Source organism: Anguilla anguilla, chromosome 12 (genome assembly GCF_013347855.1).
Source record: "Anguilla anguilla isolate fAngAng1 chromosome 12, fAngAng1.pri, whole genome shotgun sequence".
Taxonomy (NCBI): Eukaryota; Metazoa; Chordata; class Actinopteri; order Anguilliformes; family Anguillidae; genus Anguilla; species Anguilla anguilla.
The window spans coordinates 32,182,550-32,210,025 of NC_049212.1; the positions used below are offsets into that span (position 1 = coordinate 32,182,550).

Here is a 27,476-nt window from a genome sequence, read left to right on the forward strand (position 1 = left end):
GCGAGGTTAAGCGCCAGGTCACCTGACCCTGCTGGCTCCGCCCCCTCCTCCAGGTGCGGTGGCGGTGGCGGAGTTCATCGCAGAGAGCCCGCGGCTGCTGCGGCTCGATCTGCGGGAGAACGAGATCAAGACCGGCGGCCTGATGGCGCTGTCCCTGGCGCTGAAGGTCAACACCTCTCTGCTGCGCCTCGACCTGGACCGCGAGCCCAAGAGGGAGACCGTAAGAGACGGGCGGGCGGGGGGGCACGGGGGCGTGGCTCTGGGGGGAGAGACGGGGGGTAGAGCTCTGGGGGCAGAGACGTGGGGGGTGGAGCTCTGGTGGGATAGACGGGGGGTAGAGCTCTGGGGGGAGAGGGGGGGAATTTTACACATGAGCGTCTTTGCACTGACCTCGGGCTCGTGAACCGCGCACCATTTCACTTTCATGTTTTGATCACCCTGACAGGTGAAGAGCTTCATTGAGACGCAGCGCGCCCTGCTGGCGGAGATTCAGAATGGCTGCAAGCGCAACTTCATCCTGGCCAAAGAGAAGGAGGAGACGGAACAGAAGATGCGCTTGTCGGCCTCCATGCCAGAGATCACGTCTGCCCAGGAGGAGGCGGAGCCAGAGACGGAGACGGAGGCGGAGCTGGCTGCGGCGGGCCCTGTTGAGGAGGGCACGGAGGCGGAGCCAGCAGAAGGAGAGGAGGCGGAGGAGGGAGATGAGAGCCAGGAAGGGGAGAGCCAGGGCCAGGAGTCGCCCAGGGTCATTATGGAGATAGACTCCGACACAGACGAGGAGGAGGAGGAGGAGGAGGAAGACGTGGTGGAGGGAGCCGTAACAACAGTTTCGGCGGCGCCCCCTGGCCCCCAGCCCAGCGCTGCCACACCACCCCGGACTCCGCCCCCTGCCTCCCCTGCCCCTCCGTTAGGACCAGTTGCTGCTTCGGGGATCACCGTTTCAGAGACCGCCGTACCGCCGGGGACCCCTCCCTCTCCCGGCCGCTGCATTTCCGTCTCCAGCCCTGGGAGGGGGCATAAGATCTTCATGGTGACTCGAGTGGAAAGCCCCCCGGAGCAGAAGCTGCAGCAGAAGCTTCCGGAAAAAGGGCCGGAGAAGCAGAATCAGCAGGTCCGGAGTGCAGAACTGTCCTCAGCCGCACTGCTGAAGGAAACTGCTCACCAACAGCAGAGAGAGCCAGCACAGTCCCCACAAACACAGGCTCTGTCCCCACAAACACAGGCTCAGTCCCCACAAACACAGGCTCAGTCCCCACAAACACAGGCTCAGTCCCCACAAACACAGGCTCAGTCCCCACAAACACAGGCTCAGTCCCCACAAACACAGGCTTTGTCCCCACAAACACAGGCTCAGTCCCCACAAACACAGCCTCCTTCCCCGCAAACACAGCCTCAGTCCCCACAAACACAGGCTCCTTCTCCACAAACACAGGCTCATTCCCCACGAGCACAGGCTCTGTCCCCACAAATGTCAGAGGTCCATCAGAGTCCGACAAAGCCAGAGCATGCCCTATCACAGGTGGGACTCTGTGGCAAACCGCACCAGCAAGTGACTGTAGAGAAGCAGCAGTCACATTCAGCCACAGCCCTGGAGTCACAGCAGGAGCAGACAGACCAGGAACAGGAGCTCGCCCAGAAAATTTCAGAGCCACCTCAGGTAGAACAGGACCTGCCCCAAGCAAACAAAGAGGCACTGCAGCTGGAACAGGATGTGAAGAAGCTACAAACAGATAAGACACTGTCCCAAATAAACAAAGAGGAGCTGCATGTGGAACAGGAGGTATCCAAGATGAACACAGAGGACCGACAGATGGAACAGGAACAATCTCAAACCAATGTAGATCCACATCAGATTGAACAGGACCTTTTGCAAATTAACACGGATGACCTTAAAACAGACCAAACATCATCCCAAACATGCAAAGATTCCCTGCAGGTGGAACAGGAACAGTCCCAAACAAATGCAGTAGGGCTGAAAGCTGAACAGACGCTGTCCCAAGCAAGTAATAAGAAGATTCAGGTGCAACAGGCGTTGACCCAGTCAAACACAGAGGGGCTCCAGGTGGAACATGACCTGACCCAGTCAAACACAGAAGAACTGCAGGTGGAAGAGGAGCTGACCCAGTCAAACTCAGAGGAACTGCAGGTGGAACAGGAGCTGGCCCAGTCAAACTCAGAGGGGCTTCAGGTGGAACAGGAGCTGGCCCAGTCGAACTCAGAGGGGTTTCAGGTGGAACAGGAGCTGGCCCAGTCGAACTCAGAGGGGCTTCAGGTGGAACAGGAGCTGGCCCAGTCGAACATAGAGGAACTGCTTGTGTGGGAAGACCAGCCCCAGCCACCAGAGAAGCAGTTGCCTCCGGGGCAGCAGCCATTAGACCAGGCGGCTGGAAGATCGCAGCACCGTGAGAAGCCATCACCTCAGACCTCACAATCAAAGGAGCAGCAGCAACTTGCTCCCCCAGCAGAGGAGCAGCAACTCCCGCACCCAACATCGGAGCAGCTACTCCCTTTGGGCCTGCAACCCAGAGCTGCTCCCGCTCCACAAGAGGAGGCTGCTCAGGAGCGCCCCCCTCTGGCTGTAACCGAGCTGGATGACACGGCAGCTGAAAGCGAGGGCGCGGCGGTGGCGTCCACCCTGCCCAACGGCCTGAAGCCTGAGTTCGCCCTGCACCTGCCCGACCCCGAGGGCCCCAAGCCTGGCCGCTGCAGCACCGAGCACGGTACGCCAGATCCCTGACCGCCAAGCCCTAGACCAGGCTTTCAGACGTGATTATCCAATAGCGGAGCTTTGCCTTGTGACATTGGCTTGCCTGTTATAGGTATACCATTTAACAATGTTCAAATTTTGCGCAGTTGAAAATATTTTCATCCCAAAAGGTCATAGAAAGAGCTCGTTTATTTCACACTTTCCTTGCAAAATTGTAGAAAATGGCCAAATAATGAAAAAACCTTTGAAGCAAGCAATCTATGTCAGTGTTTCTTGCCTACTCAATAACACCTTTCCTACGGCTAAGAGTTATAACACTAGGAACTAACAGTGTGCTGATAATGCTACTGTAGCTAATTGGACTGCTCACTGGTTTGTACATTAATTCCATGACCAAAACTCATTTGGTCATTGCAGTGTGAAGTGCCAATGTTGTTTGACGATATTTATAAATAATGAAATATTAAAAAATTTAAGAGCAGTCCTGACTGTTGCCCCAAAAATAAACCCTTGAAAAATAACACATTTTCCCTTAAAACATTTTAATCTAATTCTGTGGGAACCCTGTTTGTGTTATTTGAAGTCTTGATTTTCATTTGAGCCCAGACGTCACTCTGGAATTCCCCATTCTGACGTATTACATTCTGAGTCCTGCTTCCCCTCCCTCTCTGATATCGAATTTGTCCTCCTGTCCCCGCCCTTTATGATGTCAAATTCAGAGCCCCTCTTCCCCTCCCGTTGGGATTTCACATTCCGTGTCCACTCCACCCCTCCCTCTGTGATGTCGCATTCCATGTCCACTCCACCCCTCCCTCTGTGATGTCACATTCCATGTCCACTCCACCCCTCCCTCTGTGATGTTACATTCCATGTCCACTCCACCCCTCCCTCTGTGATGTCACATTCCATGTCCACTCCACCCCTCCCTCTGCGATGTCACATTCCATGCCCGCTCCACCCCTCCCTCTGTGATGTCGCATTCTGAGTCCCCTTTTAACCCCTCCCCGTATGATGTCGCATTCCGAGCCCCCTCTTCCCCTCCCTCTGTGATGTCACACTCAGAACCCTGTGATGTCACTGCGCGTGTCCGCTCTGTTCTGCGTAAGCGCTCACTCTGAGGGTCTGTCTCTGCAGTGAGCGTGTCCGCAGAGCTCAGCTGTGGACAGGACCTTGAGGAGCTGCTGCGGGACGCCAGTCTGGAGATGGGGAGAGAGGCACCTTGACATCAGCGGTAAAACACACTGCATATACACACGCGACACTCACACACACTGCGTATACACATACTGCTGCTGCTGAGTACAGATTTACTTTGTTTCCCTCCATGGCTCACTCTGTGTACATTCCAGCCACCAGAATGTGCTGGAAGACTTGAATTTGCTGTTGAAAGTTGCTTTTCAAAGTGTGCAGAATGTACAAAGAAAATATTTTGATGATTTGAGGTCCCGGTAAAACAAAGAATTAAATTTGAATCCTTGGCATCAGCTTGTTATTTTTGAAGCCCTTTTTTGTGCTCTTGTGTCCGTTTCTTGTGAGTCATGTGTGCGCTCCAGTTATTGTTTTTCAACTCCTCATCTGTCCTTCCTCTTCCTCCACAGGGGTCCTTCAGGCCAGAGGAACTCTGGGTGGTCCTCACATATTGCCTGCTTGGCTCGTAGCTCCAACGCCACCCCAACCGCCCCTCCAACTTCTACACATGAAAACTCAAGTGCTATAAATTTTTCACTTTAAAATCACTCATAGTAATAAATCAATAAATAAAAATAAAAAAATAAAAAGATAAGCAACTTTAAAAGTAATGTCAACGCAACCCATCCCCTATAGCCACAACAAAGACAAGAACATTGCAAAGGAATAGGATTATGAGAGGAAACAGAATCACGCTTTTGTGTATCACTACATTCCCCCTACTAAGCAACCAGAGGAACAGCTGGTACCGGGATAAGAGAGAGCCTGAGAGGTGGAGAGAGGATGTGGGGGAGAGGAGAGGATCTTACCAAAGACTGCACCCTCTGGTGTTCACACGTAGTACTGCGCCAGGTTTCACAGGCACTGCTGCCCCCCAGAGGACTCCAGAGGTACTGGAACAAAGAGAAGGCTGACCCCCCAGGATGGGTACGATGCTGCAGAATTAGAGGGGTGCACTGGCTTTGACTGTGCCAGGTAATGCATTTACAGAGCTGTGGAGTACATACAGGCTCCAGCTCGCCCGTGAACTGGGGAGGATTCCCTGGTGAGAGCCATTTCTCTGTGTCACACTTTGTCTCTTAAAAAAACGGTCTGCCAAAGCAAAATCTGGCCCCTTCTGGAATAATATCTCAGCTACATAGTGCTCTGGTGTGCACTGGACACCCTCCCAACATGAACATCCTTTATAAAGAATTTTACAGATTCCCTCATAGTGTTCTGGAAAAGCTCGTTTGACCGTTGAGGAGTACCTCCGAACCTTCTCGTGGGAATTCTGTGCGAATGTTGGAGAAGTCAAGCCCTGAGTGGGAGTTGAACTCATGAATAGTATGCTGCCTTTCTCGTTTCCCTTGCCTGAATGTTCTGTCCAGAGGTCTTTATCACTGCTTGTTTTCTTTCTGGAAACACGGAAGGGTGAACCCTCCACAGGACGAAGCCCCAGGAGAATTCTAAAGAAAATCTGGGGGAAATGTCTGTTCTGTGGAGTCTCTCTTACTGTTTCTCCTCCTCTCTTCATCCTCATCTTCTTCACTCCGTCAGTCTTCCGCTGTCGCCCCAGACACTGACAACTCAAGATGGAGGACAGAAATCTCCTTCAGATCGACGCTAATCTTTCGACTTTTCTTTTTTTTTTTTTTGCTGCTTTGAGAAAATCACAGTTGTATTTATTTTATAGCTTTATCTGCCTTTATTTTGGGATGGATTCTCTTTTACCAGTTAATTTTTTGGGGTTTGATTTTAATGATTTCCCACTTGATGTATATTTTCTGATTCTAAGAAGAGCTGTGATTGTTTCTTTTTTTTTTGGTTGGTCGGGGGGGGGGGGTAGGGCGGGGGGTTGTAGGGTGGGTGCTGTAATTTAAAGGAGGCGGGGTAAAATTATCAAAGAAAGGAGGATTATGGGTTTTGGGTGGAGGGAGGGGGGTTGCATGTGACTGCTCTCACTGAGATAAACTACAGGGGCAAGCTCAAAGAATGTCCACATAAACGACTACAACAGGAACAGCACTACATTAGCTAACGAGGACACCGCCGAGCCTGCTGGGATTAGGGAGGTCTCTCAACGCAGGTTTTGGGAGGAAGAAAGGGAAGCCGAGTCAGCCGGAGGCGGGGACAGCCCATGCGCCATCGACCGCTCGCTGTGAGAACGCACTGGTGCCCCGAGGCAGAAGGGGGGTCAGCTAGGGGGCGGTTTTTGAGCAGGTGAGGGTGCGGACCTGGAGTCCTGCTCTTCTCCGGCTGAGCTGCCAGCCCGTGGCGGATGCTTTTGGGGGGAAGGCAGACGGATCTTCACTGTGAACCGATGGGCTTACAGGGTTGCTTTGCGAGGCTCCCGGTGCAGTTGGGTCCTGCTGTTTCCCAGGCCCAACTAAGTAACGCCGCCCTCCCCACTCTCTGTGACTTTTACCGGCTGTCCCAGTCGCCTGTTTTTTTTTCTTTCTTACTTTTATTTAAATAACTTGGAATGATCAAGAGATGTACTGGTAATCACAAATGTATGGCAGCCTGTTCATGTCTCAAAATAAACGCTTGTAATGAGAGTAATGGGAAGTTAACCGGTAATGTTTCACAGGATCTTATTCTGTTATCTGTTTGTTCTAAAACTGATCCAATGGCCAAGGTCCTGAGACTGCTTTTGCAATTAATGGAAAGGGGGCGGGGCGTGTAGGAATCTGTCCCATTTACTGTGAGCAGTGCCCATCCTGGTGACTGACGTCCAGCGTTCCCTCAATGTTGCTGTAACGCTGAGAGAGCGTTGGTAGTCAGGTTAGCGCCACAGGCCAACCTGGGCTACCAGGTTTTTGCGAACATTCAAAATGAAGTCTGTCCACAGGGAAGGTGCTTTCATAAACAGAGGGGGGGGAAACAAATCAGGATTTCCACGGACTGAGCCCAGACGCAACGTTCTAAAAACATTACCACAACGCAGGGTAACGTTGAGGACAGAACACTCAGCATCGCAGGGCTGGGAAGCTGAAAGAGAGGGCTGGGGGCACACTGCTGTCTGTGTGTCCTGGCCTTGGCACGCGTTCACACCGTGGTTATCATTGGATCTGGGGCAGAACCAGGCCAGGCCAGGTTCGGCAGAAAGACTGCATTGTAACAGGAAGTAGGAGGTAGGGAAGACTGGCAGAGGTTTGACAGTAGGGGATCGTGGGTAAGGAAGTGCCCGGTTCAGTGCTGTTTCCTGTATAGGCTGTCACTGGGAGGAAGTCAGTCTGTGAATTTAACCTGGGACTACTCAAGGTGGGAAAGCACTACGGCGGCAGATTTTCAGAGGGAAAGGTTCTGATTCTCTGGCCTTATACCCGGCTGGTCCTGTCGGTCGGGGCGGGGGAGCGGCTGGCCACCCTCCGGATCTTTTGCCCACGGGCGGGGCGCGTGACTTGAAAAGGGATAGTCTGAGCAAAGGGGGCGGTTTGCCTCGCGTGTGTGTAGATCTGAACCACACCAAAACTGCACTACCACAAGTCATTTCCTTTCTTTTTTTAAAGCCTGTTGTGGGATTTATCTCACAAGCGAATGTACAATATTTCTTAGAGAGCTTTTGTATTTTAGTAAGTTTTCTTACCCAACCCCTTTTAAGGCAGGCCATTTATTTTTATTTTTATTTTTTTCTCTCTTTTTTGCGGTTTGCGCTGTGGTGGTTTTTAGGCGATTGTGACGGGTGTGTCGGAATGTGGGACGTCCCAGTCCGAGAAACAGTGGAGAGGGGGTGACACTGGGAGCGGTGCAGGACGCGTAAGGTGCTAAATCGGGGGTTTCCATCGAAGCCAGGCAGAGTCTTGCTTGTATATGGAGTGTCCGTTTGTAAACAGTATCACTTTAAACAGTACTCTTGCTGTACTGCAGTGACACAGTAATACTGGTGGAACATTTTGTGTCAGCAGTTTGATGCCATTACTCATCCTAAGGCGAGCTTTGTGGCAGACGTGGCTGTTCATTCCCTCCACATTGTGGAGGTTACCTCAAGCGTACCCAGGTGGCGTCTGTACCGACCAGACATCCCGTTTCTTTTAATGATGAAATTTCCGCCTCTGCCATTGTTGAAGGTCAACGTGTTCAGGTGTTCCGCTCCATTCATTAAGGGGCTTCTGCCTATGGCTCACATGGCAGTGCAGATCGCCACAGACCCTCCTGTAGTTTATAAGCAGAGAGGAACATAAGAACACAGGAGATGAGTCTCTGGCGAGCTTTCAGATTAAGAACCTGGGCCACAGCACAGTGTTGGGGTACTGAAACGTTGGGGTACTCACCGTGGGTCAGACCAAACACACCAGCTTTACTCCGGCTCTGTGTTCTCTCCGTTCTTACTGCACGCCATCGCACCCCGGCTCTGAGGATGCTGGGAAATGGCCCGTTTGCCAGTATTTGCTTTCCTCACCTTGGGTAAAGCCTCATCAGAGCTTCTTAACATTGAGGGGGACCATAAATCCCTAAGGGAATAATTGCAAAGTGTGCTTGGACTCTGGCCTCATGGGTGCAATATGTTGATTGGGGAGCTGTGTTTGCTCAAGAGAAGGCGGAATGGTGAGGGGGGGGGGGCTTGATTGCAGAACTGAACTGATTGGTCACAGTAATCCTTAGCACCAGGGGGGGTTTTGTATTTCCTTAGCATTTTTTTTTTTTTTTTTTTTTAAGTGGTTTTTATTTCTCACTGATTGTACTGTCTTTCCTCTACACTGAGTTGTGTGTAATCGGCAGATGGCTCTGTCTGTCTGCTGAGATAAAGTGCATTGCGTCGCGTCACCTGTCTGAACATCAGCTTTCCAGATGTGCAGGACACCGCCTTTCATGGCTGCCACCATCGCTGAAGCAGAACATAGTGGACACTGGCGTCGGATAACATCATCACAGGGCTGAATTATGTTCCTTGTCATTCATGCTGGCTCGGCAATGATATCATCGCTCAGAGCAGCATGGAGCCCTCTGGACTCCATTTGGACCGTGAGTGGGAGTGCAAGGAGAAGGGTTTGATGAGTCTGTGATGCTTGGGCAGTCTGTAAAGAAACCCACAGGAAAGACTGTCTGATGTTCAATTTTGACAAATTTGTATGATTTCATTTTTCTTTTTTAAAAAAATACTTTCATTGTAACTACATTTCCCAGACTGCCTCTCACCGTTGTCTTGTCCTAGGCTGCAGGGATTTGGCCGTGGAGGGGGGATTAGTGGCTTGCCTCATTAGGCATGGGGGGTTGCGGAATTTGGTGTGCGAAGCTCCTTACCACAGAATCGCAGAGCCTGGTGCAGTCTAACGGACTGGTCGGCATCGGTCAAAACCACGCTACGCATGTGTACTGTCGCATGTTTGGACTTGTCCTGATAATTTTCTTCATCACTGGTTGCAGTCATAACTAAGGAGGGCAGAACGTTCTGGAGCAAGTATGGTAGATTCATTTTCTAAAAGAACATTTATTTCAAACTTCTCAGATAAGATAATCACACCCTTCTCCAAGCTATGCAAAGTACAACCTAGCCCGTCCCCTTGGTGAATGGCTTAATGTGTTTAAAAAAGAAAAGGAACAAAAAAAAAAAGCAAGATTTGACCAAAACGAAAGTGGCTTTTTTGTTTTAATGCACCTGCTTTTCGGAATAGACAGAAAAATGCAGCAGTTTACCCCCAAGAAGCCATTCCTGCCCTTAAATATTGCCCTGTATCAGATCTTTTGGGCTGTGATTTGGAAAGGATGTTTTCACCGACAGTATGTAGCAGCTCTTCTGTGTTTTCTGGAATCCAGTGACTTTTAGGCGAAGACACCCTTCAAATGAAAAACACCAAACGCATAATTCCTCATGAGATACTTGGCGGGGGGTCGTGAGTGACACTGATGAACCTGCCGTAAATGTAGTCTAGTAACACTGCTGTATTTTATTTTATTTTAGTTTCTTTATTTCCTAATTGAATCTGCCTTCTGGATTTCTGATATGCTGTGTTTCTCACTTTATTTTATTTATTATGATTTGTTTTTTTGTTTTTTTTTTTGTCTTGTGAATGAGGATTCTTTGCTCTGATCCCTGCGTAGGGATGAACTCTGATAAAAATGATAGTAATAATAAAGTAGGTTAAACAGAGAGACAAAAAGAAAAGGAAAAAAGTTAATATATTCCATTCTGTTTATTAGGGAACTGGCTTTACCGGGGGCCGGTTACGGCTTTGTTCTTAAATTTAGGACTAGATTTAAAAAAATAAACGACAAAAACTGTTTTACTGCATTTATGGGTTTATTGTATAATCTTGGTTGAAATAAAGGGTTTCCTAATTTCGGAGGGTTTTTGTTGTCTTATTTGTTACTTTTTGTTATTTTTAAAAACTCCAAAAAGACTGCGGGCCCTTGCTGGGCACAGTTTTTTCTTTTTTGTACTTTTTTTGGCTTTCAGCCAAAGTGGACTTAACCCTTAACCAAAGTGATAGGAGACTAGGAGATAGGAGAAGAAGACTTCATGAAAAAGGACCAGTACTTTCAAGGACCCCTAGGGGTCTGTGGACTCCCTGTTGAAAATTCAGGGTTTAGATGACATCGACTAAATGTTTTTTCCCCGAGTTTCCCCTCTCTGACAAGCCAGCTCATTTTCTACATATATACAAATGCTATTTCATGGTGTAATTATTAATTACAATGTATTTGACTGAAAGGCCAGACATGTCTTTAGGGCAAACCCACCTTTCAGGTTCAGTACAAACCACCTTTTGTTCTTTTTTTTTTTTTTTTTTGTTGAACTGAATCCCCAAAGGCCATATATCTATTACATTCCAGGTTGGGACTGTGAGCACATGCCAGTTTCCAGGTAACACTGTTGCTTTGGGGGTGTGGCGCTGTGTGCGTTATTGCGGGTGAGATTGCCGCCAAGTTGAGCGCGTGGGGTGGAACCGGACATGGCCTCTGCTCTAGAGTGGAAGGCTGTGTTCCGAACACTTAACGGCAGGCTAATGAGTCAGAACCGCTGACCGCACTGTCAGCGAAGGAAGTCCGGGGAGTTTCCGGCGGGACGAGTTCCAGTGGCTTAGCCATTAACTTCAGCGGGCGCTGGTGAGCTGGTCTGTCAGGAAATGGACCGCTGTCCTCGCCGTCCCCTCGTTGGATTTCGGCGCTTCCTCTTTGCGGTGGTAGGCCTTGGATGCCAAATATTCAGCTCAGAGAGAGAGAACGTATTTCCCTCCCCAAGTCTTTCTGAAAGATGTGCACGTGTCAGTCACAAGTCCGGAACTACAAGCTCTCGTCTGCAGGTAAGTGCATCTTCTCATCCATAGTGCGTGTAGCAGAGAGTATGCAGATGAAAATGAGCCTCCCTGGCTAACCGGTGCATTTATCGAAATATTATTAATGTGCATTGACCATTAATAAATAATAATAAATAATCAACTGATAAATAATTTGTAGGCTCCTGATGCTAAGCTTTACAGATGAACTTGAACAGATAGACATTTACAAAAGCAATTAATGTGCCTTGTACAAGGGTATGACAGAGTGTCACCCACCTCCGGGATTTGAACCTGCACCTTTCTGCTATGCGTTGGATGGATGTGCTATCTTCGTGCCCTTTCGTTTTCAGAATTTTGTTGGTACCGAAAGCTGGAAACTGAAGTCAAAGAAGTTCACGGATATCATTGTTTGATTTATGGTTATTTGTAGCACTAATGGTTACATTTGTTTGCCTGTGTACAGTTTTTACTGAGCAAGGACTTTGCCATCTTGCACCGTATAATGCATTGATCTTTAAATCGTGGAGAGTCGCAGCATCCACTGGCTTTTTGGTGTGTTCCTGCACTGTATAATTTCAAATGATAGTTACTTTCTGAGGTTTTTTAAAATACAATTTCAGTTTTAGTCTATTTCTTGATGTTGCTGACAACCAGCTGGCTTTACAATGGTGAATATACGGGCATTTGGACATTGTGGTTTAAAGCAAGATAATACATTTTAAGTAACTCCAAAAGCAGCTTGTACAGCAGTGTTATGTTTCCAGAAGTTATGTTTGTGTGCACATGAAGGTATTAGTTTTCTAGCATTTATTCTCAGTTAAGCACATAGATACCCTCTTCAGTTTGCAAGCTCAAAGGAGGTACGTATTTGTTTTGCCACAACTTCCATGAGCACTGCTGAAATTTATTTTCGTTATTTTCAAATCCCAAATGGTCTGTATTTTTAGGACGAGTCACCCCAACTGTGTGCTATTGATACACTGCAGAAGAGTGCAACAAAATGAGTGATTTTAAAATGAACCGATAAAAAGATGTTAACGATGTGTGAGGGGAAACCTACTGAGTTTAGATTCACAGGCAACACACTTTCGGAATGCAGACCCAACCACTGTAAGATCTTGGGCTCGGTACCCCTGGTAACTCTATGCCCATTCCAGTCCAGGTTGGAACGGCAGTCTGTTGAGTTCCTGGTTCTGCGACTGATGTATGAACTCCCCACGCAGTTGTCTGTGTGCAGGGGGAAATGGGAGAAGGCTGCTGAGAGAGAAACTGCTGATTGTCATGGATGAGGTAGAGTCTGTCACCAAATACAAAGCAAAAGCCTTGTGATTACAAGTCCAAGGTTGGCCTGTTCTGTGGAAATGGGAGAAGGGGGTGGGGGCATCGCATAACCAAGTGTCTGTCTGCTAATGAAGAAATGAAAGTCAGTCACTGCTATTGAAGGCAAAGCTATAGGTACTGTCTGTGCCGTGCCTAATTTATAAAAGTTTTGGTTCCCTTTTTTTCTCCATATAACATAACAGGATGCTGTAACTTTTGGATTATTTCCTGGAGCACTGTTCCCCTGAGCTTAGCGCACCCGAGGAATGTGTGGCGGAGTTTGTTTAACTCTAATGGGGACTTTTCCGTGGTGTCAAACAGCATCTTCTCTGTTGGCTTAGCGCTTGCAAGGCTGCTTTGACTGCCTGTGAAGGTTCACGTAGGCAGGGGTTTGATCCACTTCTGAACACCCACAAGTGGCCAGATTCTTCATGTTCCCCTTGCTGATGCCAAGTTGTATAAACCAGACGTACATGTCTGAGGGGAATTGGGACTTCCCTGTACGGAGTTTGTCTCTGAATGTCTGAATGCAGCAGCACTGTACAGCCTACATGGTGACATATGATCCCAGGACTATTGACCTTACAGGTGGTATTTGCTTCAATAAGCCTGCTGCACAAGCACAGCTAGTGACTCGAAACAAACGGAAGACGACAGCTACCTGGATCGACCTGCGGGTAAATCGTCTGCAGTCTTTTGTGTTCTGGCCAGGGGTGTACATGCACCCAGCATGGAGGGTCAATGGGGGGATGGGGTGAACATTCTCAGGAAGCTCATTGTCTGATATAAGAGAAGGCAGCCTAATTAGATATTGTTAATGTAGCCTATGAAATTGGAAAGCCAATTTGAACATATTGTTATATTTTGTGAGACTCAGGAACATTGCTAAAGCATTTAATGATGAATGTGAACACCAAAATTGTGTCTAATGGGCTGTATAATAAATATGTATAGCCAACTGTATTAATCTCTCAAAGGGTTTTTATTAGTTTTTATTTATTTATTTATTTATTATTATTATTATTATTATTATTATTATTATTGTTATTATTATTATTATTATTATTATTATTATTATTGCCATTTACAGTGTAAGCTATTTTATTCTGGTACAAATATGTAGTGTACATTAAACACATAAGCATGTCATTCTCCATACCTGTCATTTTACAGTGGATAACAATTTGTTAAAAGGCAAGAAGAATTGGGATAAGTGGAACCGAAGATGTCAATCAAAGGGAGAGAAAATTATTCTCACATGACAGCGATTAATACCGAGAGCAAGAGAGGCCGGCTTTGTCGGCAGCGTGGGAGAGGAGAGGAGAGGAGAAGAACACTGGACAGCGTAGCCTACTTGAATGTTGCGCTCTGTAGTGCTAGTTCGACAGATTTTAACTTTCAATTCGCGCGGTGTCCTAAAGGATCTCCGTCTTTACGTAAGGTAAAAACCACGGGAATAAATTGCAATCGTTTATTAGTCCACAGTACTTTTTGAATCTGCAGTCATGATATGATTACGAGTTTGAAGAAGCAAATGAGAGCTGACAGCAACCTGTCGTTATATGTCTTTACGGATAATAATTTGAATGATGTTTGCGTGTGTATCAAATTATTCAGAATTTAATATAAAAGAAGGAATTATGTCAGTTGCTGTTGTTTAATTTTGTTTAGTCCTGTAGGCTATTATGATTTAACAAGCTACATGGGGTTAGTTAAATCAATTAGGGCAATGATTTTTTTTTTTTTTAATGAATTAGAATATACTACGTTCATAAGGCCAATAAGGATGCGTGAAATACTGAAATAATGTTCGAAGCAGAGTTGCCTTAATCCAGATCAAAAGAAAATAAAAGGATTTGGTGTACTTTGGTGGAGATCCTGGTCCAAGAAAATAGATGATGCAGCACGAAATAGGTTAATGTGTAGCGTAGCCTACAAGTATCAGAGCGTGACGATTCTAGTACCTTGTGTCACAACAAACTATGCGTTTTTGCGTTTTTGCTTCTGTGTACGTTCATGAATGTGATTTTGTTCAATTATGCATGTGTGTGTGTGCGTGCCATGTGCGTGCGTGTGCATGCGTGTGTGTGTGTCATTGCAGGTGCAATGCCATGCAGCCCTGGTCTCTGGTGGAGCTCTGGGCACTGCTGTCTCCTGGGACTGACTCTCTTGCTGCTGGTGTGTGAGGTCATCACCAGCCGCCTCTGCAACTCCCTCATCATCATGGTGGACAGTTTTCACACTCTCTTCATCTTCCTGCACCTGTCCTTCCTTTATCTGCCCCCCCGCCAGCCCCCCACAATGCCCCCCCTTAACCCCCTCTCATCTACTCCTACCCCGCCCAATGGCGCTTCCCCCAATACCCCTGTCAGTCTCAGCCCTGCCTCCTTGATGACACCAACCCCAGTGTCCCCCCTTTACCCATCTGCCCTTGCTTCTGCCCCCAGTCCTCCATCCTCCCCCATTCTTCGCACTCCTTCTTCTCTTTCCTGCCCCTACGGCTGGGCGCGGGTCCAACCGCTTGGGGCTCTGGTTTCAGCGCTGCTGCTGGCCTCCCTCTGCGTCTCGGTCTCCGTGGACATCATCAGCCAAATCCTGTGGCCGCACCCGACAGAGCACCCCCTGCTGGTCACTGCGGCGGGCGTGGTTGGCCTGCTGTTCAACACAGCAGTCCTTACGATGGGTCCCAGGGGGTTGGTGGGGCTCAAGGGGGGATTCACCTGCCCCGTGGTTCCAAGGATGGGGACCTCATTCTCAGGACCTGATCGTAAAGGTAATCCCCAGTCATGATGGATTGTATGTATATAGCACCTTTAATCCCATGATCTCAAAGGATTTTACAGTGAAGGGGAGGGATTCACCTCAATCACCACCAATGTGCAGCACTCACCTAAATGATCTACAGCAGACATTTTGTGCCAGTCTGCTCACCACATATTAACTAACTATGGTTTGTGTGGAGTACTGAGAGGTATAAATGCAGGGTTCAAGCAATGGAATATTCAGTCTCGGTAGCCGCATGGCTTTGATTTAAAAATATCAGGCTAAACAAATTTGCACATTAATCGATAATTAAATTGATAATTAAATGTAAACTAGTGTGTTTCTGACTTTCACGATCGGATACAGGTGAAGCTGAGGTAGGCGAGAGCGGTGCACTGGAGCAGGATAAGGACCAGGCTTGTGCCCACAGCTCCTCCACAAGCCTAGGCAGGAGCCTGCAAGACGATGCCTTGATGTTCTGTAACCCCGGGGCATCCAGTGTCCTGGACCCAGATCAGCAATCCAAGGGCAACCCCCCACCACCCCCGGGCATCATCCTGACAGGCCGCACCTTTGTGAACTGGGCCCATCCAAAGACAGGCTTCCAGAATTCCAGGAACCTTGGGAAACCATACTGTGGCAGCTGTTGCCATAGCAAACCCCACAGTGGAGCTCCAGAAGATGGAGGCTGCGCAGAGCTGGGAGGTGAGAGAAAAATTTCGCTGAAAAGTAAAAAACAAAAAACAAAAGCAAGTGTCCTTTTCCACGGAATGTGTGCAGCTTCAATCCACAGTGCTTTCATCTCTTACCTCAGCCTGTGACGGTGGCTTTTTTGAGCTTGACTGCCTGATTGTGTTCAAACATGACATTTTCAAACATTTGCTGCTTATCAGCACCATATGAAGTCAATATGTCAGCTGCTGGATCAAAAACAATTTAAGATTTATATAAGGCCTACCGAGCCCTGCTCATCTGTTTCATCTGATTTGGCTGCATAAACTTCCAGACAAACAACATCTTCTCCTTTTGATCTCTTCACATCCTCTAATCTCTTTGTTGCTGAGATGCTGATAACGTGACAGGAAGTTTGCAGACGTGACCATGCTCTCCCTTAAGCACCTGTGTGTGTGTGTGTGTGTGAGAGAGACTGAGAGTGACAGTGAAAGAGTGAGAGTGGTCATGAAAAGTGAGTTCTTCCTGACTGAATACAGAACATCTTGATAAATTAAGTGTACAATAAAGTACCCTTATCTGGATGAGGAGGGTGCGCTGTTGCTATAGCAATAGCAGTTCATCATAACCTCACATTGTGTTCCACCAGTGTTGCATTAGTTATTATTATTATTATTATTATTATTAATAATAATAATAATAATAATAATAATAATTTATTTAGTATTTATTATACATTATTAGTTTTTCCACACTGCACATTTCTACCCCAAGGGCTAAGCCAGGCTTGACACTTGCACATTGTAAAGTGTAGTAGCACCAACCTCAGCCTCAGGCCAAGCTGGCCCTGCTCCAGAACGACTTGGACTAACCTAAGAAATAAACCAAAACACGGTTACAAAAGTAGCCAGTGTGTGGGTCGGTGTTAACTGCCATCACACTGTTATGTCTTTACACCTGCGCACGCTAAAGCTTAGCCCTGCCGAGGTTAAAAAATGTGTGTCTGAACAGGAGGTAGCCTTAGCAAACCCTGGACCAGTCTTAGTTCAGATTTAAGGATAACCTGGATTAAGAAAGAGTTGTGTGAAAAGTCCTTAATGGCGTTTTGTGCCTGCGTCTGTTGCTGCTCCTAGACGCTGATGCGGGGATCAAGGTTTGCCTGGGGGTTCCGGTTGGCACAGAGAGGCCCATTCTGAGCAGGCGGTACCACTGTCTCCCTGGCCCCATCACGCTGGTCCAGGCCCTCCTGGGCCCGGTTCTGATCCTGGCCAGCGGGCTTGTACTGCTCCACATTGACCCAGGCTGCATGCACAGCGTGGGGGGCTGCGACCCGCTCGTCTACCTGGACCCCGGCTTCTCTGCGCTGGCGGCTTTGGTGTTCCTGGCCGCCGCGCTGCCCCAGGCCTGTCGCCATGGCTACCTGCTTCTACTAGGCACCCCGCCCCACTTCTCCCTGGGGGAGCTGTCCCGCCGAATCACGGGCGTCCCCGGGGTGCTGGCGGTGCACGAGCTGCACGTGTGGCAGCTGACCGAGGTGCACCTCGTGGCGTCTGTCCATGTCCACTGTCACCCGGGACCGGAGGCGCAGGCGTGCCCTGACCTGCTGGCGGGCGTTACAGAAGTGCTGCGGGACGCCGGGGTGCGCCACTCCACCGTTCAGCCCGAGTTCCTGCCTGTCGGCCTGGCCAGCGCAGCCAGCTCTCTGTCCACGGGAAACCCACCGCTGCCAGCAGGGCCCCACTGCAGCCTGGCCTGCAGAACACAGTGCGCCCAGAAGATGTGCTGTTCACCCAGGGAGCAGGGGCCTAGGATGCTGCCCTCTGCTGACCAACTTGAGGATGTGCAGTCTCAGGCGCTAATCATTGAAAACACGTATCTCTGAGGGGGTTTGTGACGGAACCTATTTTTATAACTGCCTTGATAAAGACACTTATATATTGGATGGTTCTAAACCATTAGTTTCCTGGCAGAGTTTGACATTGTAATGAGAAGAAACGTTCTGGTGCGTAATGAAAAGGATCTTTTTGCTGCTGGGTTTCTTTGTCTGTAAAGATGATATCAGAAATACAGAACAAATTGAATGTGTGCTAAGAAATCAAATGAACCCACCCAGTATTCATTTCTCTATATGAGCATCCAAAGCTGTGTAGTAATTTTATAGCAATATTTTATGAACACTATTCTTGTGCAGTTTTCTTTCCACTGATGCCAAATTGAACAAATTGCACTTTTTTTGTCACGTGTACTTAATATGAAATTAAGGCTAAGTTAATTTATATTGTTGCTAACATAATGTATCTGTAGAGTAGCTGTGATACAGTAGCACATGTGGTTGATATTAAAAAATGCACAGATGCAATTAAAGGGCTTATTAACTTTAATTAAATGTAGCTGCATGTATATTTATACCATTTCAGAGTACTTCTAAGCAAAACATTTCTTAATTATCTGTGATTCTGCACATTTCTAAGGAATTGCTGTCTTTATTTTATAAAGATACCAAAAAATTAGAAAATACCATAGAAACTGTTACAGGGGAGTCTAAACTGAACTTTTCACTTCAAAACGGTGACTTCCTTAAACCAACTGCATGCCTCAAATACTTTAAACCACTGGTACTTAAATCCTATCCATGAAAACCCACCCACCATTTATTCTGGGTGTTGGGCCAATTTCTGTTAATAAAGGCTTGATTGAGTTGTGAATATTATTGCTGACCTTACTGGAGTTTTACATGTTACTAGGTCTATTAGAAAACAATGTGTGTGTGTGTTAATATGTGCTTAATAATCGTATTTGTGTTCATAGTTTTTTATTGCCTTTGATAAATAAAAACTGTCAATATCTCATGGCATTTTTTGTTATTACATTACATCACATTGGCTACATTTATTTGGCAGTCGCTTTTATCCAAAGCGACGTAGCCTACATTAAGTGCATACCGAAGGTCATGGGAGCAACTACAAAACACCAGATCCGATAACGAACTACTCATTATATAACAGTTATCCATAGCCAGGAACACATTAAGTAGCCTACAGTTCACACAGAAAGTATAGGCTAGGTCAGAAAGTTATGGAAAGTCAAACTAGGAGGCATGACAACGAGCTACAACATCAAAATAACGATACAAGTGCGATGTTAGTGCTGAATGGCGACACAGGTGTAACCCGAAAGCGCTACAGGAACAACATAGAAGCCTACAAGTGATGAGAGTGGTCCTAGTTTGGGTGTGCCGTGCAAAGTGGAGATAGTCAAGGCAGAGTCTGAAGAGGTGCGTCTTCAGACCACGGCGGAAGGTGGGCAATGACCGAGTGGTTCGCAGAGGAACAGGGAGTTCGCTCCACCACTGGGGAGCTGGGGTGGAGAAGCTCCGTGGGCAGGACGAGTGAGAACCATTCACCCGGATGGCAGATTGTCCTTGAATAAAAGCCCTTGTATAAGTTGCCAGGATCATACAAGTTACATTTTACATAGGCATTTAGTGTGAAATTCAAAATCGATTATTTTGTTGTTCATATTAGCTGAGGTTTGCCATAACATGTTAGGAAACAGGTGCATGTCAAGCGTCTTGTTCTTTAAACTTTACAGTGGACACCAGAAACAAAGTTTCTGCTGACCGTCTATAATCAACTTTGGGGGAAAAGGTTGTATATTAAAAAAAAAAAAAACATTTAAAATCATATCCTGTGGTTTTTAGATTATTTTGTGGGATATCGCTTTGGAAAGCCGAATCTGCGTGTTTTAAATTCCAGGTAGTCTATGAAGTTTCCGTCGGCAAATACAAAAGCTTCTTTTTAGTACACTTCAGAAACAGGTATTCACTGACGACCTTCCACAACTGGCCAATTCTTCTTTGTTATCTGTCTCCACCCCCAAGAAATTCCGGCCAGCCAATAGATCTTTAGCTGCTTAACATTTTGCCGCAAAGGATTATCCTCCATTTCTATTTCTATCAAACCCCAGTTTCTACATGTACGCATTTTTGACTTTGTACTCCAGGCAAACACGAAGTAACGCTTACAATGTACATCCTGCAGTATGTTCAATTGGCTATTGTTTGCAACCCATGACCGAGACAGGAATGCATTTTAGAACATATATATAAGCCCGTGACAGCCTTACCCTACTGCCCGGATGATCCTCGGTGGTCCGGGGTGCAGGCTTCAAACCTGTAGCTGCCTAGCGGCAGAGTGGTTCAATTCCACCTTTCGGGCGAAGGTGAGCATTTTGCTCGTCGCCTTGTGAATGAATTAACCAGTTAAGTGACTGCTATCTGGTAGCTGTACACTGCAATAATTGGTATTAAAATACTCATGAGATCAGGTTGAAATTATTACTTTTCCTGGCTGCACACATATGGCATGGATTTTACAAAACATACGTCTTTATATGTAAGGACAAAAATTTGTGGTCTATTTACCTTAGCCTTACAGGTTTATTTTGGCGTTCAAAACTTCAACTTGGTCGCAGTTGGATGACCAATTAATTGACATTCTTACACACCAATGACCGCTCGAATAAACTTTCTTGCAACCAATCGCTTCATCGAGTGAGGGCTTCCTCCTTTGGCGGAAGTGAATCTATGTGCCCTTCGAATTAACGTGGGATGCAGCAAATCGTCCGGTGTTGAATGGTGTGACGGGGGTAATCACTGTAACGTTTTAGTTACATTTACTGGTGGTAAGTTGATATACTTGTAAATATAGTTTTTGCATTGGTTTCTTGACTGCTTTAATAAAACAGTATATAGCTACCAGAAGCAGCTAGCTTGATTGTGACGTAGAGCGAAGAGTCTGTACTCCACGAAACGAATTAATACGATCATGTAGCTAATTGGTTTTGAACTGTTGACTGAGTTGTGCCAGTCCCAGTTTAGTCACGATCTTATATATGGATATTCTCGCTGGTTTGACTGCGGATAGAGATAGCAGCTAGTTAGTTATTCCGTTAGATTTGTCCAGACCTAGCTTTGGATGACGCGGTTAATGTTTTAAATGTATTGTTGTGTTTTTAGTAGTGGTTGATACTTGCCTCAGAGAACATGCCTCTACACAAGTACCCCCCGCGGATATGGGAAATGTTGAAGATGAAACAGGGCATCTATGCCCGACTCCCTCAGCACTATCTGCGCTCGCTGCAGGAGACGCGGCCACCCACCGCAGTCCACTGGAAGCCTCTAGGGGTGAAATACAGGCTCAACCCAGAAACTAAAGTCCGAGAACGCGTCCAGGACGTCCCTATCCCCATCTACTACCCCCCGGAATCTCAAAGGGGGCTTTGGGGAGGGGAAGGCTGGGTGTCAGGATTCAAGTATGCCAACAACGATAAGGTGAGTGCCGCCACGAATGACGCATTCAGCTGGGTTGTTCTGGGTCATCTCTGCCGTCATTGCTTGGTGTCATTCATTCTCTCGCTCTCCTTCCAATTTCAAACAACTAAATAATCTCCCAATATTGGTCTGCAATTTCAGGATAATGTAGTGAAATTTTCATTTATATGTAGTGCTGAAACATGATCCATTTTATGTGTGCTTAATATATATTTAGATTTTTTGTTGTGTTTCTTTAAGTTGATAAACCATATCATGATTGCAAAATATTTTATTTAATAATATGTTTTAAAATAAAATATTTTGGTTAAGACAACGGTTGACTCCTCAGTTCTCCACTGTGGCAGCTGGTAAAGGCACTTATCATGAACATGGGCTGGTCCCTATAATGTAGGTATTACCGGTTTGAGTCTGGGCTGTGTCACTGCAGGTTTACCAGTATCACATATACGTTTGTTAAAGGTCAAAAACTTCTACATGTTTTGGAAAAGGATATGCTGGGTAAGGCATGTGTGTGTGCCTGTGTGCGTACGTGTATTTACACGTGTGTGTGTATGTGTGTGTGTGTGTGTGTGTGATATGGTGTTTCTTTCACAGCTCTCTAATCGGTTGAAGAAGTGCTGGAAGCCACAGCTGTTTGTCAGAGAGCTGTATAGTGAGATCCTGGATCAGAAGTTCAAAATCACAGTCACCTCCCGAACCCTGGACGTCATCGATGCTGCCTATGGCTTCGACTTCTACATCCTCAAGGTGATGGAGAACAACGTCACCTTGATGTTCAAAACGCCAGCTCTACCACAATCCCATAGTATTCACGTTCCTACAGGCTGGTCAAACCAAAAACGCCATACTTCATTTAAGTATGGTGTATATTTATATTCATAATTCTCTAACAACATGCAGTTTTACAGTGTAGAACAGGGACTTCAAGTATAATCCTTTAATGTGGACATGTTGTTCTTACAGCTGTTTTCCTTGGGATAATTGGTCTGTAAATTAGTTGATTACCCCTGTGTTGCCCAGAAACGCTGTAGTGAAATGGTAGTTGAGTATAGTTCAGATCAGGGGATCTCACACTCAAATCCTGGAGGGCCACAGTGTCTGTGAGTTTTCAAAATGTTTTAGCGCCAAAGTGTCATTTATTGGCTGTGATTTTTTTAATGTACTTGAGTGCAGAGAAATTCAAAGGGAGGAAAATGTTAAGTAGCCGAGAGGCTTGGGTTCCACTTATGGCAGGTGGAGGTGAGGAGCGTTCAGGTGAAAGTGTGCGTGAGCGCTGTGTCGTGGAGGCCTCTTGCTGACGCTTCTTTTTGTATTTTTGTATTTTTCGTTTTTGGGCTCAGACTCCGAAGGAGGACCTGAACTCCAAGCTGGGGATGGATCTGAAACGGGCTATGCTTCTCCGCCTGGCACGCAGGAACACCGAGCTCCACCCAGACGACCCCGCCCGCAGGGAGATGATCTACAACAAGTATAAGGTGCCCCCTCCCCCAGAGCATGGGGCTACTGTGCCAGGCCGGTGTGTGCATGTTTGGGGCGGGTGGCGGGGGGGGTTCTTAGAAGAGCTTGAAAAGTTTGAGACTGCTGTGAACGTGATACATTTTTTTGTTGGTTGTATAGTAGAAGGCTTATTGGGGCAAATTTTTTTTTTTGTTTTGGAATTTTACAGAAATATCTATGCATTTCCCATACAACGTAAACAAACTGTTGTAAATTCAGTGACATCAGCATTCTGTTTCCAAAGCATGCAGTCTCCTTGCCAAACTGCTGGCAGTGAGCTGTGTTTCTACTATACTTATTGCTACTGAAGTACATTATTATATCGTTTTGCATTTGCATTAAATATTGTAGGAGTCCTGTTTAGAGGCCTGAACCTTTAGGCTTAGCTGCAGTTCACTTCTTATGTTGACTGCTGGACTGCTATATGAAGTAGAGGAGGATACAGCTCTGTTGAGAATGGATAATCATTGCATTACTGGACATGTTGCGAGTCCTGTGGCTCACACCAGTATTTCTCTCCCGGGAAGGAGTTTGAGATCCCTGAAGAGGAGGCTGAATGGGTGGGGCTGAGCCTAGAGGAGGCTGTGGAGAAACAGAGACTCCTGGAGCACAAGGTAGCACTGGGACAGAGAACACAGGACAACACCGAGCAGAAACACAGAGAACACAAAGCAACACAGAGAACAAATACAGAGAACACAGTGTAACACAGAGCGCAAACACAGAGAACACGGGGTAACACTGAGCAGAAACACAGAGAACACAAGGCAACACAGAGCACAAACACAGAAAACAGGTAACACTGAGCACAATCACAGAGAACACATGGATCACAAACACAGAGAACACAGGGTAACACAGAGCACAAACACAAAAAACACAGGGTAACACAGAGCACAAACTCAGAGAACACAGGGTTACACAGGGAGCACAATCACAGGGAACACAGGGTTACACGGGGAGCACAAATACAGAGAACACAGGGTAACACATAGCACAAACACAGAGAACACAGGGCAACTCAGAGCACAAACAGAGAACACAGGGTAACACAGAGAACACAGGGTATCACAGGGAGCACAAACACAGAACACAGGGTAACACAGAAATGTCTGTTAGAATGGAGGAGTGTGATGGGTAAGGAGTGCTGGAGTACAGAGCCAAGACGTCAAAAATTGTATTGTCCAAATACATACAGACAGCACTGTTACAATACGTAACCATAAATGAAATGCATCCACCTTTATTGCAAACTTATTGCTTTCATTCTGCCGATTATCGCAGGAGCCGACGCCCAATTTCATAACCTGCGTGGACAAACTGCTGAACGAGCTGGCCGTCCAAAAGCTGTCTGAACCTCAGGTGGTGGAGAAGTGAGTGCCCTGTCCAGAGGTGCCCCCGCACGCCCCGCCCCCCTCTCACCGGTCCGCGCTACTCTGTGGTTGGGCAGGAGAGACTGACACCTGCTGATGAAAGACACTTATTTATCCAGGCCTCATGACTGACTTATTCATCAGTTTCTCCTGGGCCTACTGCTCCGGAGTTTGTTGCCCTGTGCTGTCACTGCTGGCCCAGTAGGGGCTTCCCTCAGTCTCTCTGGGTGTGCAATTTAGCTGAAACTGTGTTTCCATTAGTCTAAAGAAAGAAATAAAATATTGTTTTCCATCTTATTGTATTGCCTGCATGTTCTTTTCCCAAAAAGAACCTTCTTAAACGCTAAACGTTGATCAGACTGTAAAAGTTCACAAAGATAACCGTAATCCACAAGCGTTTGCAAATACGTAAGGAAAACTCACAGCCAGTTGTGATGCAAATATTCACCACTTAAAAATCAGTGCAGCGATCCACAAATAAAAGAACCCCAGATATATAACTGTGTCCTTTGTGATACCTAATTCCATAGGCTACGCATATTACATGTAGAAAATATTTCACTGGACTTTTTGTTATGTAACTAACACACAGCTGAAACCCCACCCACTGAAAACTAGGTGTTTAGCCAAGGGGGAAAGCCAATTTTGGCACTGGCTTTACTATGTGTTTTTTTTTTTCTTGCAAGAATCATTTAAAAATATTTTTCAACCATTTGTGAATGCAATTCACAGATTTCAGTTTCCTGGACCTTTTAAGTTTTTTTTTTTTTTTTTTTTTAAACCACAGGTAGCCTAATATCATTGTTCAAATAGGTTGTAAAGTTGCAAGAAATATGGCAAAGGGGAAAGAGTTGGGCTTTGATGCACAGAGCCAAGTAAACATATTGTGGCAAGGAATAAAGAGAGAAAAAAGCATAATTATATTTATTTGTATAGCACTTTTCATACAGAGATGCAGCTCAAAATGCTTTCCATAGTGCAGTGGAGAGAAGAAAATTAAAGTAAAATGAAATAACAAAGGAGTATATAAAATAAAACAAGCACGGAACCGTCCAGACCCACGGCGCAACTCACTTCCGCAGACACATTTTAGCTGGCACCACCTGCGCATGCGTCCCACAAAACGTCCCTCAAAGTTTGCCACACAATTTGCCATGCATAGTCCACGGCGGCAGTTCCTGCGCGCCAAGGGAAAAATAGAATAGCACATGATACATTAAAATGAATATAATATAAATGCATAAAATATCATAGAACAACAAAAGTAAGCACAAGTAAAAATGGGAGAACAGTTTAAAATATTGAAAAAAAATTCCACATTTTCATATATGTCAAGATGAATTCTACTAACGGGTGTGCCACTATAGAAAATATTTGCTTATTAAGCATGCCTTGGGCTCTGGAATTTTGGAAACCAAAGCTGTAGTTTCGTGTGGCACAGCTACTGTCTTTGGTCCCCTGCAGCTGTAAGAGTGCAGACACGAGATGGGTGTGGATGAGTGAGGGCGAGCCAAGCCAATCCAGCGCACGAACTGGGATCCATACTGGACTGATGCCAAACACTCACAAAGCCTCCACAAGGTGTCACAGAAAGTGAGCCTTCTTGAGCCTTCCTTGGCCCAAACCTTCGCAGACCTCACCGAATCACAGCTGAAGTTATCCAACGAATAACCTCTAACTTCAGCTACGTGCTTCTCTGGTCCCTCAAATCTGACCCGCTCTGAAAAAGGAGACACTGAAGACTGGAATATGAGCAAACCAACATAGATGCAATTCAAACGCAAATGTTTACTCGAGTTGAGTCTTGCAATACGTTACGCTTCAGTATTTTTGTTGTGTTCATCAAATGTTCAGGTACAAAACCTAAATAAATACTGTGCCAGGAAATTTGTTTCATTTAATTTGTTGATGAAAGATGACAATGATGTCCAGAGTTTCAAACGACAAGGATGCACAACGTCTCTGATATTGGCTACACTGTAAAACAAATTTGATTTACTTTTTTGGATTAGGCCAGTCCAAATGATTAACAGTTGCTACTTCTTTCTGTTAAAAGATACAGTATTACACAGAGAATCTCTGATCAATTTTATTGAAAAAATTTCATCACCCGTACCCTGATTCGTCGGCCTCCTCCTCCTGCTCCTCTTGCTCCTCCTCAACATTACCATCATCATCGTCCTCCTTGCATTCCACCACAGGCATCCCGTAGCAAATGGCTGTGTTGTGGATCACGCAGCACACAGCAATACTGTGGAATGTGCTTTCTGAGGCATTCAGCATGGCTTCATCTGCACGGTCCAGGCAGTGAAATTGCAACTTGAGGATTCCAGACGTCTGCTCCACCACACTTCTAGTTTTTCTGCTTTGCCTGGGTCACAGGCTTTGGTAGAGGTGTCATCAGCCAGAAGTGTATATCTATCTCCTAACAAAATGAACAGGCAAAATGAAACTAATTTCTTGGCCTCTGTGTAGTTTTTAGTTGATCATCTGTGCACATATATGTTTTACTGATCTGTGGTCAGACCTCTAAAACACGGAGCTTGGCCGTGAATCGCAAATGAATCGTAAAAATTGGGAGCGTATCATCAGCAGCATGGCGCATTCATCTAGTGAGTCACATGACGTGGGTCAGAGGCTATCACTGTGAAAACATAGATTTTGAGTTTGGCGTGAAATACTGCCTGAAGCCTGAATTAATTTAGGATATAAATATTAATGATAGTCTTCATTTACTCTGATGTATCATAGAAAAGAAATTTGACTATCTCAAAATACCACAATGTATTTCAGAAGCAAGCATTCATGTCAGTCATCCCTTCCTCAACTTTTGCACTTTTGCATTAGTAAATTAGAGTTTACACCAGCCACCATTTATTATTAGTATTATTATTATTATTATAATTATTATTAATAATAATAATTACATTTATATAGCACTTTTCCAAATGCTCAAAGTGCTTTACAGTGAAGGGGAACTCACCTCACCCACCACCAATGTGTAGCACCCACCTGGGTGATGCACGGCAGCCAATTTGCGCCAGAACGCTCACCACACATTAGCGAAGGTGGAGAGGGAGAGAACATTTATTTAGCCAATTAAGTCTGGGGAATTGAATTTACACCACCACTGTTTACACCAGCAATGCCAATAGCATGACTGCAAATCTTTAGAAAATCAGGGGTGCAGTGTCTTCACTGATAATAAAGCATACCAGGGTACCAAATTGAATAAGCCCATTAACCAATATGGTTGGGACGGTCCCTTAACAAACTGCTCCTGAGAACACAGATATGAACGATTCTGTCACCGCCATTTGAGCTGCTTTTTGACTGGCAAAATCTGTCACATTTGCATGAACTGCTTAACTTTATTGCACTGTAATGTAAATGTATTAGCATTCTGCAAAAATTTAACA

The 27,476-nt window shown here is 46.0% G+C and overlaps 3 protein-coding genes across 6 annotated transcripts in view; all 3 read left to right on the forward strand.

The window, feature by feature from the left end:
- Positions 1-4,479, forward strand: part of ppp1r37 (protein phosphatase 1, regulatory subunit 37) — a 39,740-nt gene extending 35,261 nt beyond the window's left edge. Inside the window, exons 10-13 of the mRNA XM_035384677.1 lie at positions 54-220; positions 446-2,720; positions 3,842-3,938; positions 4,306-4,479. Coding sequence (XP_035240568.1) covers positions 54-220; positions 446-2,720; positions 3,842-3,930 — 2,531 coding nt within the window. The 3' untranslated portion in view covers positions 3,931-3,938; positions 4,306-4,479. The remainder of the gene's footprint in view (positions 1-53; positions 221-445; positions 2,721-3,841; positions 3,939-4,305) is intronic.
- A 6,423-nt stretch (positions 4,480-10,902) lies between these two features.
- On the forward strand, positions 10,903-18,699 carry LOC118210418 (zinc/cadmium resistance protein). 2 transcript variants are annotated; one of them, XM_035386594.1, is made up of 5 exons: positions 10,903-11,121; positions 13,006-13,094; positions 14,519-15,190; positions 15,547-15,885; positions 16,986-18,699. In XM_035386594.1, the coding sequence occupies exons 3-5, from the start codon at positions 14,524-14,526 to the stop codon at positions 17,732-17,734; spliced, it is 1,755 nt and encodes a 584-aa protein (XP_035242485.1). In that variant the 5' UTR covers positions 10,903-11,121; positions 13,006-13,094; positions 14,519-14,523; the 3' UTR covers positions 17,735-18,699. The 2 variants fall into 2 exon arrangements, with proteins under 2 accessions (XP_035242485.1, XP_035242484.1); XM_035386593.1 differs by lacking the exons at positions 10,903-11,121; positions 13,006-13,094 and adding an exon at positions 13,757-13,858.
- Positions 18,700-20,393: 1,694 nt separating this feature from the next.
- On the forward strand, positions 20,394-24,354 carry mrpl28 (mitochondrial ribosomal protein L28). Of its 3 annotated transcripts, none has more exons than XM_035386595.1 (6): positions 20,394-20,535; positions 20,870-21,184; positions 21,782-21,934; positions 22,528-22,662; positions 23,212-23,298; positions 23,969-24,354. In XM_035386595.1, exons 2-6 carry the CDS (start codon positions 20,897-20,899, stop codon positions 24,059-24,061), a joined length of 756 nt encoding a protein of 251 aa, XP_035242486.1. In that variant the 5' UTR covers positions 20,394-20,535; positions 20,870-20,896; the 3' UTR covers positions 24,062-24,354. The 3 variants fall into 3 exon arrangements, with proteins under 3 accessions (XP_035242486.1, XP_035242487.1, XP_035242488.1); XM_035386596.1 differs by having other exon boundaries at positions 20,434-20,499; XM_035386597.1 differs by having other exon boundaries at positions 20,440-20,535; positions 20,873-21,184.
- Positions 24,355-27,476: the final 3,122 nt, after the last annotated feature.

Excerpts from the sequence above, each read along its gene's own strand:
- LOC118210418 (XM_035386594.1), top strand. The coding sequence starts at position 14,524 with ATGCCATGCAGCCCTGGTCTCTGGTGGAGCTCTGGGCACTGCTGTCTC. Across the intron at positions 15,191-15,546 it reads CTCAGGACCTGATCGTAAAG|GTGAAGCTGAGGTAGGCGAG; the intron begins GTAATCCCCAGT and ends GATCGGATACAG. Across the intron at positions 15,886-16,985 it reads AGGCTGCGCAGAGCTGGGAG|ACGCTGATGCGGGGATCAAG; the intron begins GTGAGAGAAAAA and ends TGCTGCTCCTAG.
- mrpl28 (XM_035386595.1), top strand. The coding sequence starts at position 20,897 with ATGCCTCTACACAAGTACCCCCCGCGGATATGGGAAATGTTGAAGATG. Across the intron at positions 21,185-21,781 it reads AGTATGCCAACAACGATAAG|CTCTCTAATCGGTTGAAGAA; the intron begins GTGAGTGCCGCC and ends TTTCTTTCACAG. Across the intron at positions 22,663-23,211 it reads TGATCTACAACAAGTATAAG|GAGTTTGAGATCCCTGAAGA; the intron begins GTGCCCCCTCCC and ends TCTCCCGGGAAG.